The following is a 12,413-nucleotide window of genomic DNA, read 5'->3' on the forward strand; positions in this document are numbered from 1 at the left end:
TTTAAAAATAGTGTACCTAATTCTGACATTATATGTAACATTTAGGCAAATTTCATTGTCTTATCACATTATTGTTAACGTGTAAACATGTTTACATCATTCCCAGTGCCACCTAGATCCAACAGTGACAAGTCTATTTCCATGAATGAAGACTTCTTCAGCAACAGGAATGACCATTCGTATTCCGAAGCAGACGACGAGTTTGATTCCGACCAGTTTTTTGAAACAACGAAAGGCCCCAAGAAAAATCGCAACAAAGACAAAAAGGGACATAACAAAGACAAAAAGGGACATAAGAAAGATAAGAAGACAGATAAAAAGGAGAAAGACAAGATGCGAATTTTCGAAGAGGAGGAGGAAAGATATCTGGCTACGACTTTCGCCACGACCAGCAACACAATTACAATCTGGTCATTCAACGACGATCTCAACGCGGGAGACGAGTTGATGACATCCCCCACGTCTGACGAGGACAGCTCTAAAATGGCCTCCACTATACCTCCCAAGGCCGGCCATGCCAGTGTACACAAAGGTACCATCAGCTCATGGACTATTTATACGATTGTTGGGGCTGTCGGAGGAGTGATCTTGTTGATTGGTTTGATCGCAATCACTTTGACCGTGTGTTGTCAAAGAGAGGAAGGGGGGATCTATAAGTCAACTCCGGTTTGACATGCTACAAGTAGGTATGCCAGATTTTGCCCAGATTAAGTGTCAAAAAAATCGACTCAAATTATTTTGTCATCCTAAAAATTTTGTTTTTGTTGTCTGCTATACACAAATTAAATTTACGACACATTGTCCAGAATAACCTCTGCATTTGAATGACTATAAACGATTTCAAACAGGCATAGGCTTTCCGTTTAATCAAATAACTATTGCCAGATTTACTAATGGAAAGAAAGAATGGCATTTCTGGAGTAGTATGCCAAGTAGGCTGTCACAAATGATTTTTTTTTTTTAAATAGCTTCCCAAACTATTATATTATGTGGACCACTCATTTTAATCTAGTGTATTTTGCAGAAACAAAGTCCTAATATTTGTTATTAAATTCATTGCATAATGCCCAGATTTTTTTTTATTGAAAGAGGGGAGGAGAGTTAAAAAAATTTTTTTTTTGGTGTAAATTTGAGAGAAGTCTGTCTATGAATGAATTGTTTGTAAAAACGTTAACTACGAACGCGCTATAATTTAATGAATGAATGCTACAGATGACTGAGTGTAATCTAGTTTGATTATTAGAGTATACAACAATCACAAAACCCTTGTTCATAATGATGTATTTACAATAGATGTGTGTTACAGTGACTTACTGAATGAGAGAGGTGCTTCCAATGTATTCATGAACATTTTTTGTACTTGTTATATATTGAACTATATTTATGTGCAAGATGAAACCATTGAATGTTCATTTTAGTCATGTTTTTTTTTAACTCTATACCTACCTCTTAATTTCATGATAAGGGGATGGCAAACAATAGAACATTAAAATCATTCATTGTAATATCAGACCTGGACAAGATGTTATAAAGGAAATTCGTTTTTAGCACAATATCAAAATCATGTAGGCCTACAATGTATATAGGGCAGTGTTTTCCCAACTTTTTGTTTACAAAACGAACACTTGACATATTCTAAGTATTTAAAGGAACTCATTTCTTGCTGCACAACGTAATGTACATTATTTGTTTAATATGTCTCGCTCTATCTCTCCGGCATTAGGTCTAGGCAAACTAGGCAGCCGCCTAGGGCCTTCTATTGGTGGGGGCTTGGCACAGGTCTCAAACATAGAAATCTATGGCTCTATGATAGTCTATGTCTACTAGCCTAGCTCTCTCTACTATGATCGAACGTTTATTCGCGAGTATTTGGGTCTATTTGTTAGACTACATTTGTTAGAAGATCATTGATTCATCCTATTGTTGAAAAGTGGAAACATTATCTCTAGTCTGCTGATCATGGATCGTCCATGAAGCACATTCATTGCCTATTTTTCGGCCTTAATTTTTTTTGTTTTTCTATTTCATTTGGGGCCACCCTATTCGCTTCGCCTAGGGCCTCCAAAATTACTAAGGCCGGCCCTGTTTAACATGTCTCTTAATGTCTACTTGACATTGTTCAACATGTCTTTCTCTCTCTCTCCTAATCTTCCTACATTTTTACTTTTTTTCTTAAGGTTATCGACACCACAGTTTCTTCATATTGCTTTATGTTCTTTGTCTTTCCTTTTGCTGAATTTTATCGCCTAAAGAACTTAAGCGGGATCTCCGAATTCAAACTGTAAACAAAGAGCAGAATACTCTGATTCACTTTTAGTGGTAAAATCACCAATATAATATTACGAAATTCAAAATGAGGCAAAGTTTTAAAAAACGTTTATTTTGACCCAAGAACAAACGACTATATATGCGAATATTATCAATACTTTATATGATCAAACAAAGTGCTGTAGAGCACTCTATATGTAAAGAGAATTCTGTATCTATTAAACTGGTAACGTTATATTTTATTTTGTCAGATAGTTTAGTAATTGGAATGTATCATTTAATTACATTTTGTTAAACATGCTAGGATAACAAAAGTTTCAATTGGCAATAAAATGTCTGCTCTAGGCACGCGTTCATTTCATGCTATAATAAAAAACGAAAAAAATAAAATAAACATATTTGATGACACATTAGTCACAATTACACAGTACACATGTTATCTTAAAACACGTTTCTTGACATAATTACACACAGAATGTTTGTTTTTCTTGATATAATATCAAAGCAAAGGGAAATAATTCAAACAAAAAAGCAATCAAACTATATATTTAAAAAAAAAAAGAAGAAATAAGTTTACTAATACACTTTTATTAGACTTTGTATAAGTATAATGTATAATCACATTTTAAATATTGTTAATGTTTTAATCATTTTCAAATGTTAAGAATGATAATATGCGCATGGAGTTCCTGACACCCTAGAAGTGCTACCTAGCCAATGGACTGTTGAATTTCAAATGAAATTATTTTTGTATTTGTCTTCAACAGTAGCATTATATTACCATATGATGACCGAGCATAACATTGTACTTCAGAGATGATTTTAAAATGTGTATAGTATTGGCTAGAAAATTTACGATTTTTAGGTCAGTGCTTTTGTATATATAGCCAATGTGTATATATATCAGTGATGTAGTACAGTATACGACCAGACTTCCAGGCTAGAAATTGGAATTAAATTTGACTTATTTAAACAGAGGAGACAAAGTTTTATGAGACTATTTAAAAGTTTGACCAGGGTCTAATTCTAATCAAGTATTGAAATTAAAAAACAATTCGCTATTTATAAAGTTAGGCTTTCGCATTGTTATGCCACCGCTATGAGATGGTCGTGGGTGACCATGTGTCATGAATCAATTGATCTGGTACATTATTTGTTTTTTAAAATACATTTGAACTAAAAATGTAGGGCCGGCCTTAAGCCACTGCAACCTATGCGGCCGCAGTGAGCCCTGCACTTTTATAGGCCCCGCGCTAATTCTAGGTGTAAATTATTAAACCATTATAACTTATAACAGGGTTCCAGTGGCCTCCTGATTTTCCAGGAGCTCATCCAAATCTCCTGAAATTATTTAAATCTACTGAAAACTCATAAAAAAAATATCCTGAAAAATAGAGAATGTTGTCATTTTGATTTAAAAAACGGCATTGTAATGCAAAGACTAATTTATTTTCTAATACAAATGTTAATTTTCACTTATTAACCTTATCCCTACACAGACTGGGCCCCGCTCCATCCATTTCGCATAGGGCCTCGTAATTGTTTGGGCCGGCCCTGTAAATATGAATAAATGAACATGGTCTTCGAGGCACTTTCAAACGTTTGAAAACATTGCCGACTGCCCAGGTTATGGGTCAGGAATTAAATTTCTTCCTCCAGATTGTGGATGAATTGACTTATTTGCCCAGGTTGTGGATGAGGTCGTCCGGTATGCTAGAAACATCTGGCAGCCATTTTATCACTAAGCTTTGCACTCTGCCTGTTAAGTCAAAATGGAATCATACATTAAAATGATTGGATAATTTAAAGCTGATGTTAAAAAACTTGAACTTCGACTGTATAAATAAAACAAACATTGTATAAATATTTCATTCAGATTACAATCATGTCCATGACTACAAATACTTTTTATTTGCTTTACTTTTGGCTCTAAATCAAAACACGTTTTGGCTTGTCATTTCTCTTAATTTTTGTTTCCAAATGAAAAAGTTAATTTTTACTTAGCAACTTTGATTACAATTTTTTTTTAAAAAGTTTATTTGTAATAAAAACATTCTGTTGTCTCAGTATTGCAAAGAATCGCATGAGTTTTTTTTTTTTTGTTTGTTTTTTTAGTTTTATTTGTATTTATACTTTTCATGATTTCGGATTTATATATAAACTTTAAATAAACATAAACATTTTGTACTCTGGTTATTCACTTGAAAAATAAATGAACTAAAATGATGACAGTGTTTAATGTTTGATCTTTTGTTTGTACACACATTTGCATAAGTCCCGATTCTAAGACCCTGTCCGAGAGAAATGCAACAAAACAGCAACTTACTTTTAAATATAAAACTGTGATTCTACATACAAGCAGTGGCGTAGCAACGTAATCGTGTACCTTAATTCATGAATGTAATACTGACCCCAGGACACCGATAAGTTGAGTATGACAAATCAAAGCGAGTCACACAGTATGATTTAAGTGTATCTGAGCAAAAGACACTTCGATACAAGTACTAATAGGCTCCAATAATGAATTGTTTTTAGAAATGAGATAACATAAAACTGTGTATCATTTAATACATTAGAAATATTTGAATTAAAACGAATGACTTAAAAATAAAATCTATCACTTATCATCTCTATTTATTTCACTTTTACTCTCTTTCTCTCTCTCTTTCTTTCTTTCTCTCTCGGTCTCTCTCACTCTCTTTCTCTCTCTCTATCTCTCTCTTTCTTCTCTCTCTGTCTCTCTTTCTTTCTCTCTCTCTCTTTCTCTTTCTCTCTCTCTCTCAATCTCTCTTTCTTGTTCAGACGCTTCTCTCTATGTCATATTAGAAGACAAAATCTTATTATCTCTGTAAAATTTTTTATCATTTCTCTTCTCATCTTGCAACTTTTTCATGGCAACTGAACCTGGTGAACACTGGTATCGAAAACGGCTCTTAGAATTTTCCTAGAAATTAGACAAGCTGATGTATTTCTTTGGTAATAGAACCACTAGCTTGTTGGCCACATTGGGAAAACTCTAGTTTGACCGTTATAATTTGTCGAAATATTATCTTCTAAAATTAAATTTGGCCTCGGCAATCTTAACCTCGAACAGACATACGACAGCGGGTATTCCCGTTTGTTGTCATTAAAAAATTAAATAACAATAGACGTTTAGGATCATTCTGCGCACCGTCTTCTAAGTCTGGGTCTATAGATTTATTATTTGAATTGTATAGAGTACATTGAGATATTCACTTAACCTGGGATGAACTCCTATTGAAAAATCAGAGCAGGAAGGACTAGTCCTCCCGTAGTGCTCTGGCAAGAAACTTAGCTGTCCGGCGTAGTGCCTCATAGCTACCATACAAGTCGAGTGACTGCACAGACAGGTCCCCCCTTAGCTCGCGGAGCTGGGGACACTCGATTCACTTAACCAGTTGTTGTTTTTTTTCGTTGGGGATGGGGGGAGGGGGATTGGGCGAAGTAAAATATTTCCCATTCTTTATTTTTAGGTCTATCATTTGTTAGTTATCAAGAGAATTATAAAGAAAAAAAAATTTTATAAGGGAGGTATCGTCTAAAAAATAACAACAACACTTTTTCAATGTTACCTGTTGAGTAAACCTACTCTTATCTCTGCTGTAGTGTGCTGTTCAATCTGTGACCATGTTATCAACGTTCTACCTGTGTGCCTCCCTCCCTCTCCCCTCCCCCTCCTTTTTTTTCCCCCCAGCTCCTAATCCCCAGCCTAGATGGGGGTGTTTTCTTTCTCCCTTATCTCCCCTTACTACAACGATCAACTTCCGTATTGATTTTTGAACGTTAGGACCAAAAAATAAATGGACATAAAAGTTCATTACAAACGAAGCCCTCACGTTTAAATGGACTCCTCTACACAACCCGATATCTCGTTCTAGAATTGGATTGTTTCGCAAAGTTTAATCCATTTTTTTTAGTGTAACATCGTGTACGTTTTTAATTATGTCTAAAGTTACTGATAATATAAATTGTGTTTGTGACCACATCTTTATTATGTTTAGAACCTCTGCTCCCGGAATGGAAGTACTGAAACTAATAGCTGAATGTGTCGTTGGAAATGAATCTTTCATTAGAATACAACCATTTCAAGCGTCGTTCAGATTTACTGTTTAAACTGTTTTTCATTTGGATACGTGGGTTTTTTAGGGACCTGTTTTTTTTTCTTTTCTCTTAAGAAAGACATTTAGGTTTGTAGTTCATAATCAAGAAATTTTTGTTGTTAAAAACTAACATTTACATCTTTTTTTTATTTGATAAAATATTTTTAAAGTCTGTTCCTTTTATTCTGCTTTGAATTCCAGTTTTCACTTTCGACAAACTACTCTTAGTAGACTTTGACAGACATTTGTCAGATGCTAGTAAAAAATTTTTCTTATCGTGTTGACAGAGCGATTTTTTCCCGCTTTATCACTAAAATATTTTGTTAGCTTGAAATCAATGATTCACATCTTAAACCACAAGATTCTTTTCGCCGCATTATTTTAAAATTAAAAAAAAAAAATAATTGCAAATGCTGTCTACAGCTTTCGTTTCATTTCTTTTATTTCCTAGTCATCATCTTCACCTTCACCTATCCTATCTGTTCGACTGTTGGGGCACCACATGAGATTTTTCCGAATACCTCCATTATATCAATAAATACTATTGGCAATGATTTAATTCAGGTTAGCGATGAGCGCAGTATTTCATATGACCACCCAATCTGCGATCTGCACATTTTGTTAATTTTGTTAAGACCAAAAGAAAATCCAATACCGAGAACAGATGTAAATAGTGAAAATCTTTTAAATCGGCCACCGGCGGACAATGGTTATGTCTGCGTATGTTAGTTTTTTCCAATGAAGAAAGTTTCATCTGATAGTGGGAATTGTGAAAATCTTGTCTCTATAAAATACTTTTGACTTCACGCAACATATTAAGTCACAAAGCGCGTACTGAATGTATAAGTTCCGGACGTCCCACCAGAATAGAAAGCACGTCCGAGCACAAACGTTATGAGGAACGGCAGGGGATCGTGATGGTAGTGTTGGTATCAGAACCGAGACCGATCGTTATAAAACACTGACCTGCGACGTCACACCGTGATGTCAGTTTAGACCAATAGCTTGCTGCCACGTCGTACAGACCTGTGACATGGCAACGAGCTATTGGTCTAAACTGCCCACAGGTTGCATGTTCTATAACGATTGGTTTCGGTCTGCCACGCGATATATTCTAGGACAACCCTAGTCAGTTTAGTTGATTATAGACACAAATTGGAACCGTAACATTTATAACAAACAAATATTCACATTTTATTAGAAAAAAAAAACATTAATAAAATCACTACATTTAGAGACACTTCGAGGCAAACTCGCAATAGTGAGTTTGCCATTAGAGCATGGAAAGGGTTACCTGAATCAGACAGGAAATCCAATGACTTAGCTGAGTTTAAGTTTCTAATGAACACATGCATACACTTAGGTCGTAATTATCTGGTCGTTTGAAGGAAAGTCTGTAATTTTGAAGATAAGATCAAATATTAGATGGATAGGATTTTCTTTTTTTTTATAATAAGTGTAAAATTGCATATAATTTTTGTTTAGACTTTATTTAAGACAAAACAAATCGATACTTGAGTCAATGACCATACGACAAAACTTTATCAACAAATTTGAAGATGGTCATTAATCAATTATGAGGAGAAACTGATAGACTAAATCCTAATTTTAATTCCCTTTTCGTGTTTATATTCTAGCAGACATGGAAAGATACGCCATCCACTACATTATGCTCATTCCGTCGGTAAGTGAAAGACATTCATTTATTACATTATGCTCATTCCGTCGGTAAGTGAAAGACATTCATTTATTACATTATGCTCATTCCGTCGGTAAGTGAAAGACATTCATTTATTACATTATGCTCATTCCGTCTGTAAGTGAAAGACATTCATTTATTACATTATGCTCATTCCGTCGGTAAGTGAAAGACATTCATTTATTAGGCCACACCAGGCTTTGGAGCTCTTGTTAGTACATTGTATCAAATGAATATTTAGACTGAGAATATTTAAAATATAAATAGCCAACGGTCTTCTCTCCTTTAATATTTTTTAAATGAGAAGGTTGAATCTAGAGAGACCGTGAGGAGGATGCTCATGACATTATTTACTCATAATGCCCTTGAGCTGATTCTTTCACTGAGTTCACAAGTGGTTATGTCACCTAGAAATTATTGTTGTTAGTAGCGACAAATGACTCGTCCTATTAGGTGGCAGTATTGTTACGTTATATAACAGAAAACAAAACAAAAACCTTTTTAAAAAACAAAGATAATACTAAGCGTATTTGTATCAATTAGTTTGGATCATTCATGTAATTTAATTTAACTAACAATAATAAATCTGTGCAATTAGAAATATTTTTTATCAATTGTTTTTGTTTAGCGCTATATCATGCTTTTGGCTTTCTCAATACGCTATGATCCTATCACTTGTCTGGACCAGTTGGGAAAAGTTGTTTTTTTTTTTGGGGGGGGGGAGAGAAAGAAAGGAGCATTTTGTAAGTGTAACGATAATCGCTTTCAAATGCATTTAAAGAAAAATATTTGGATTGACCTGATTTCTATTTTACGGTTTAAGCTCTCTTTCCGTTATATACTAATATCTGAAGTGCTTATAAAAATAGAATGCTTTAGAGTTACCTATTGTTAGTTTCAAACTTTTAACCGGCTACCTATAAAGGGGACCATCATATCAGTCATGTAAAATTTCATTCCCTTGTTCGAGATACCAAACAAAATAATTAATTACCAACAGTTAATTAATTAATTGAATACTTTTTAAATTGATTCATGTGTTGTCAGGTAAAAGAAATAATTGTCCAAAATGTCAGCTTGATTCGAGATTGGGTGTCGGGGAAATCACGTGTACAATATTTTTACCAGACAGACAGACAGACAGAGTGAGTTGATATATAAGCTTTTTAAAAAGTATGTTCCATTTCTATGTCGAATAAATTGCAAGACCTATGACTGAAAGCTACGACCTGACTAAACAAAAGACTATAAAACGACAATAAATTATTGTCACGAGTGCGGGACAGAACTCGGAGAGTGGCTGTTTACTTTCACGTCCCCTCGGGTTGTGTTCAAACCCATGTCAATACAAATCTAGTGTGTGTTATGAGACAGTAAGGATCTTTAGGATAGCTTTAAGTTCTAATAGTGAATGTGACAGGAACACTACGAATGGAGATCTAGGGGGGAAAAAGGACAAACAAAACAAAAGATTACAATTTGTGGCGTTTAAGAAATGAGTTGCTTGTTAGCAGTCTGTTTGAATAATGTGTGTTTGTGTGTGTAGCGCTCACTGGATGTGTATGTGTGTCTCAAATTAGTCTCTCTGAATATCTTCCTGTTTATTTTTATTTTTCTCTATTTAGCTCTCTTTCTCCCTCTCTCTTAATTTTGTTTTCTCTATCACTTTAGCTCTCTTTCTCCCTCTCTCTTATTTTTGTTTTCTCTATCACTTTAGCTCTCTTTCTCCCTCTCTCTTATTTTTGTTTTCTCTATCACTTTAGCTCTCTTTCTCCCTCTCTTTTATCTTTTTTTCTCTATCACTTTAGCTCTCTTTCTCCCTCTCTCTTATTTTTGTTTTCTCTATCACTTTAGCTCTCTTTGTCCCTCTCTCTTATTTTTGTTTTCTCTATCTCTTTAGCTCTCTTTCTCCCTCTCTTTTATCTTTTTTTCTCTATCACTTTAGCTCTCTTTGTCCCTCTCTCTTATTTTTGTTTTCTCTATCTCTTTAGCTCTCTTTGTCCCTCTCTTTTATCTTTTTTTCTCTATCACTTTAACTCTCTTTCTCCCTCTCTCTTATCTTTGTTTTCTCTATCACTTTAGCTCTCTTTCTCCCTAGTTCTTATCTTTGTTTTCTCTATCTCTTTAGCTCTCTTTCTCCCTCTCTCTTTTTTTTTCTCTCTAGCTCTTTAGCTCTCTTTCTCCCTCTCTTTTATCTTTTTTTCTCTATCACTTTAACTCTCTTTCTCCCTCTCTCTTATCTTTGTTTTCTCTATCACTTTAGCTCTCTTTCTCCCTAGTTCTTATCTTTGTTTTCTCTATCTCTTTAGCTCTCTTTCTCTCTCTTATCTTTTTTTCTCTATCACTTTAGCTCTTTTTCTCCCTCTCTATCTTTTTTTTCTATTACTTTAGCTCTCTTTCTTCCTCTCTCTTATCTTTGTTTTCTCTATCTCTTTAGCTCTATTTTCGCCTCTCTCTTTTTCTTTCTCTTTTCCGACTCATTTTCTCTTTTTAATCTATTGTATTTTTTCTCTGTGTCTCTCCTACATTATTCGCCCAGGGGAGTATCTGTTGTTTTTTTTAATTCAGACTTCTTGGTATATAAATAGATTGATACTTAAACTACTGTTGAAAACCTAGAGATGTTTAAGGCATACGTTTTAAAAAAATAATATATCAAGCATTTCATTGTACTTTCATCAAGTATCACTACATTTATAATTCTACTAAGTCTTTTCTGTTTTTCTATGAAAAAAAAAATATTTTTTTTACGGTCAAATTATTTCGACGTTTTTATTATTATTCGGTATTTAAATAGCTTGCTAATTATCTTATTTCATAGTCTATTCTAACTACTTTGTGTCTCTTATATCTATATTATTCTATACTAAATATAACAGACAAACAATTTCTCCCTAGACGCCATGTCATTTATGTTCTTTAGTTTCTTATTGATGGTATTGTATCCATGCCTTACGTTTGATTCACTGTCTGCAGATATGTATTATCGTATTTTTGTCATTCCTCGAAAAGAGAAAGTACCGGCCCAATAAATGTGGTGGACGACCGGCTCTGATTATGTAAGAATTGAATTTTTAATGTAGAATTTGTTAGGCCATAAAACTTCTTTACATTCAGTAGTAGGAGCAAGAGAGAGGTCAGTGAAACACATGAACATATTGCATATAACATGAACACATTACATGTAACAGGAGCACATTGCATATAACATGAACATATTACATGTAACAGGAGCACATTGCATATAACATGAACATATTACATGTAACAGGAGCACATTGCATATAACATGAACATATTACATGTAACAGGAGCACATTGCATATAACATGAACACATTACATATAACATGGACACATTAAATATAACAGGAACACATTGCATATAGCATGAATTTATCATATTAGAACTGATTATTCTGCTCATTTGTTTATGGCTTCAGACCCTTCCCGTCACTTGACAGCTTTGAGAACCGCCTGGCCTACGCCGTGGCCTTTGGAACCACTCTGAACACCACAGTGACTACTGTCATCTCTCAATACACATTAGGTTTTGAGATACCCAGGTATTTGAAAGGTAGGAGAGACATTCTCGTTTTTTTTTTCTCTCATGAAAAAAACATTACAAAGAGAGTTCGTGTTATCTCACAAACTTAGAGGTGGTTCAATAGGACATGCCTATTGATAGAACTATTCAAGCCCCAATCTTTAAAAATGTTAATTCTATTAAAGAATATCCATAATGAAAATTTGGATCTTAATAATATAATTAAAAAGAGCAATTTTGAACAATCGTTTGGCGTTAATTTTTGTTTCCACAAAAAGAAACAGAACAACCTATCTAGACTGTATTTAATCCATTATGGTTCTCAAACAAATCATTTACTGAGATTCAAACTCGATACACCTCGATTCGGAAATAAAAACTTTAGAACCATCTGGGTTGCACCAGAACTTTGCAAGCTGCAAATTATCATGAGATAGGATTTTCAATATTTTTTTTAGTTTTTGAGATCTGAGTGTGACGGACGGATCGACAACTTAAAACTAATAGTCTCTTCACCCATCTTCCTGTTTTGAGTTTCTACTTTTAAATTGTGTAAAGTAAGTAACAAAACTGTTGGGTGCTCGAATCTGAGTCCTAAACTATTGGCTACATAACAGAGAGCTGTCGGGGTGGAAACCCGAGATAAGATATAAATTAAATTATTCAATTTTTTTTATTAAAACACATTGCGTTTTTTTGAGTGTCCAAAGATGGTAGAGAAAATTTCCCAAACACATCCTCTTCCCAACACTATTAAACAAAAAAGGTTAGATCAGAAC

At 34.1% G+C, this 12,413-nt stretch overlaps 2 protein-coding genes across 11 annotated transcripts in view; both read left to right on the top strand.

Annotated features, from left to right (window-relative positions):
• LOC106075570 (myosin light chain kinase, smooth muscle-like) overlaps positions 1–4,494 on the top strand; it is a 60,911-nt gene extending 56,417 nt beyond the window's left edge. For all 5 annotated transcript variants that reach the window (XM_056017441.1, XM_056017458.1, XM_056017451.1 and 2 more), the window contains exon 7: positions 107–4,494. In XM_056017441.1, coding sequence (XP_055873416.1) covers positions 107–672 — 566 coding nt within the window. In that variant the 3' untranslated portion in view covers positions 673–4,494. The remainder of the gene's footprint in view (positions 1–106) is intronic.
• A 1,574-nt stretch (positions 4,495–6,068) lies between these two features.
• Positions 6,069–12,413, top strand: part of LOC106070682 (stimulated by retinoic acid gene 6 protein-like) — a 54,859-nt gene continuing 48,514 nt past the window's right edge. For 2 of the 6 annotated variants that reach the window (XM_056017513.1, XM_056017550.1), the window contains exons 1-4: positions 6,072–6,476; positions 8,030–8,073; positions 11,065–11,147; positions 11,531–11,664. In XM_056017513.1, the coding sequence (XP_055873488.1) occupies positions 8,032–8,073; positions 11,065–11,147; positions 11,531–11,664 (259 nt within the window). In that variant the 5' untranslated portion in view covers positions 6,072–6,476; positions 8,030–8,031. Of the gene's footprint in view, positions 6,477–8,026; positions 8,074–11,064; positions 11,148–11,530; positions 11,665–12,413 lie in introns of all 6 variants that reach the window. The other 4 variants (XM_056017541.1, XM_056017531.1, XM_056017522.1 and 1 more) reach the window with 4 other exon arrangements.

Source organism: Biomphalaria glabrata, chromosome 1 (assembly GCF_947242115.1).
Source record: "Biomphalaria glabrata chromosome 1, xgBioGlab47.1, whole genome shotgun sequence".
Lineage (NCBI taxonomy): Eukaryota > Metazoa > Mollusca > Gastropoda > Planorbidae > Biomphalaria > Biomphalaria glabrata.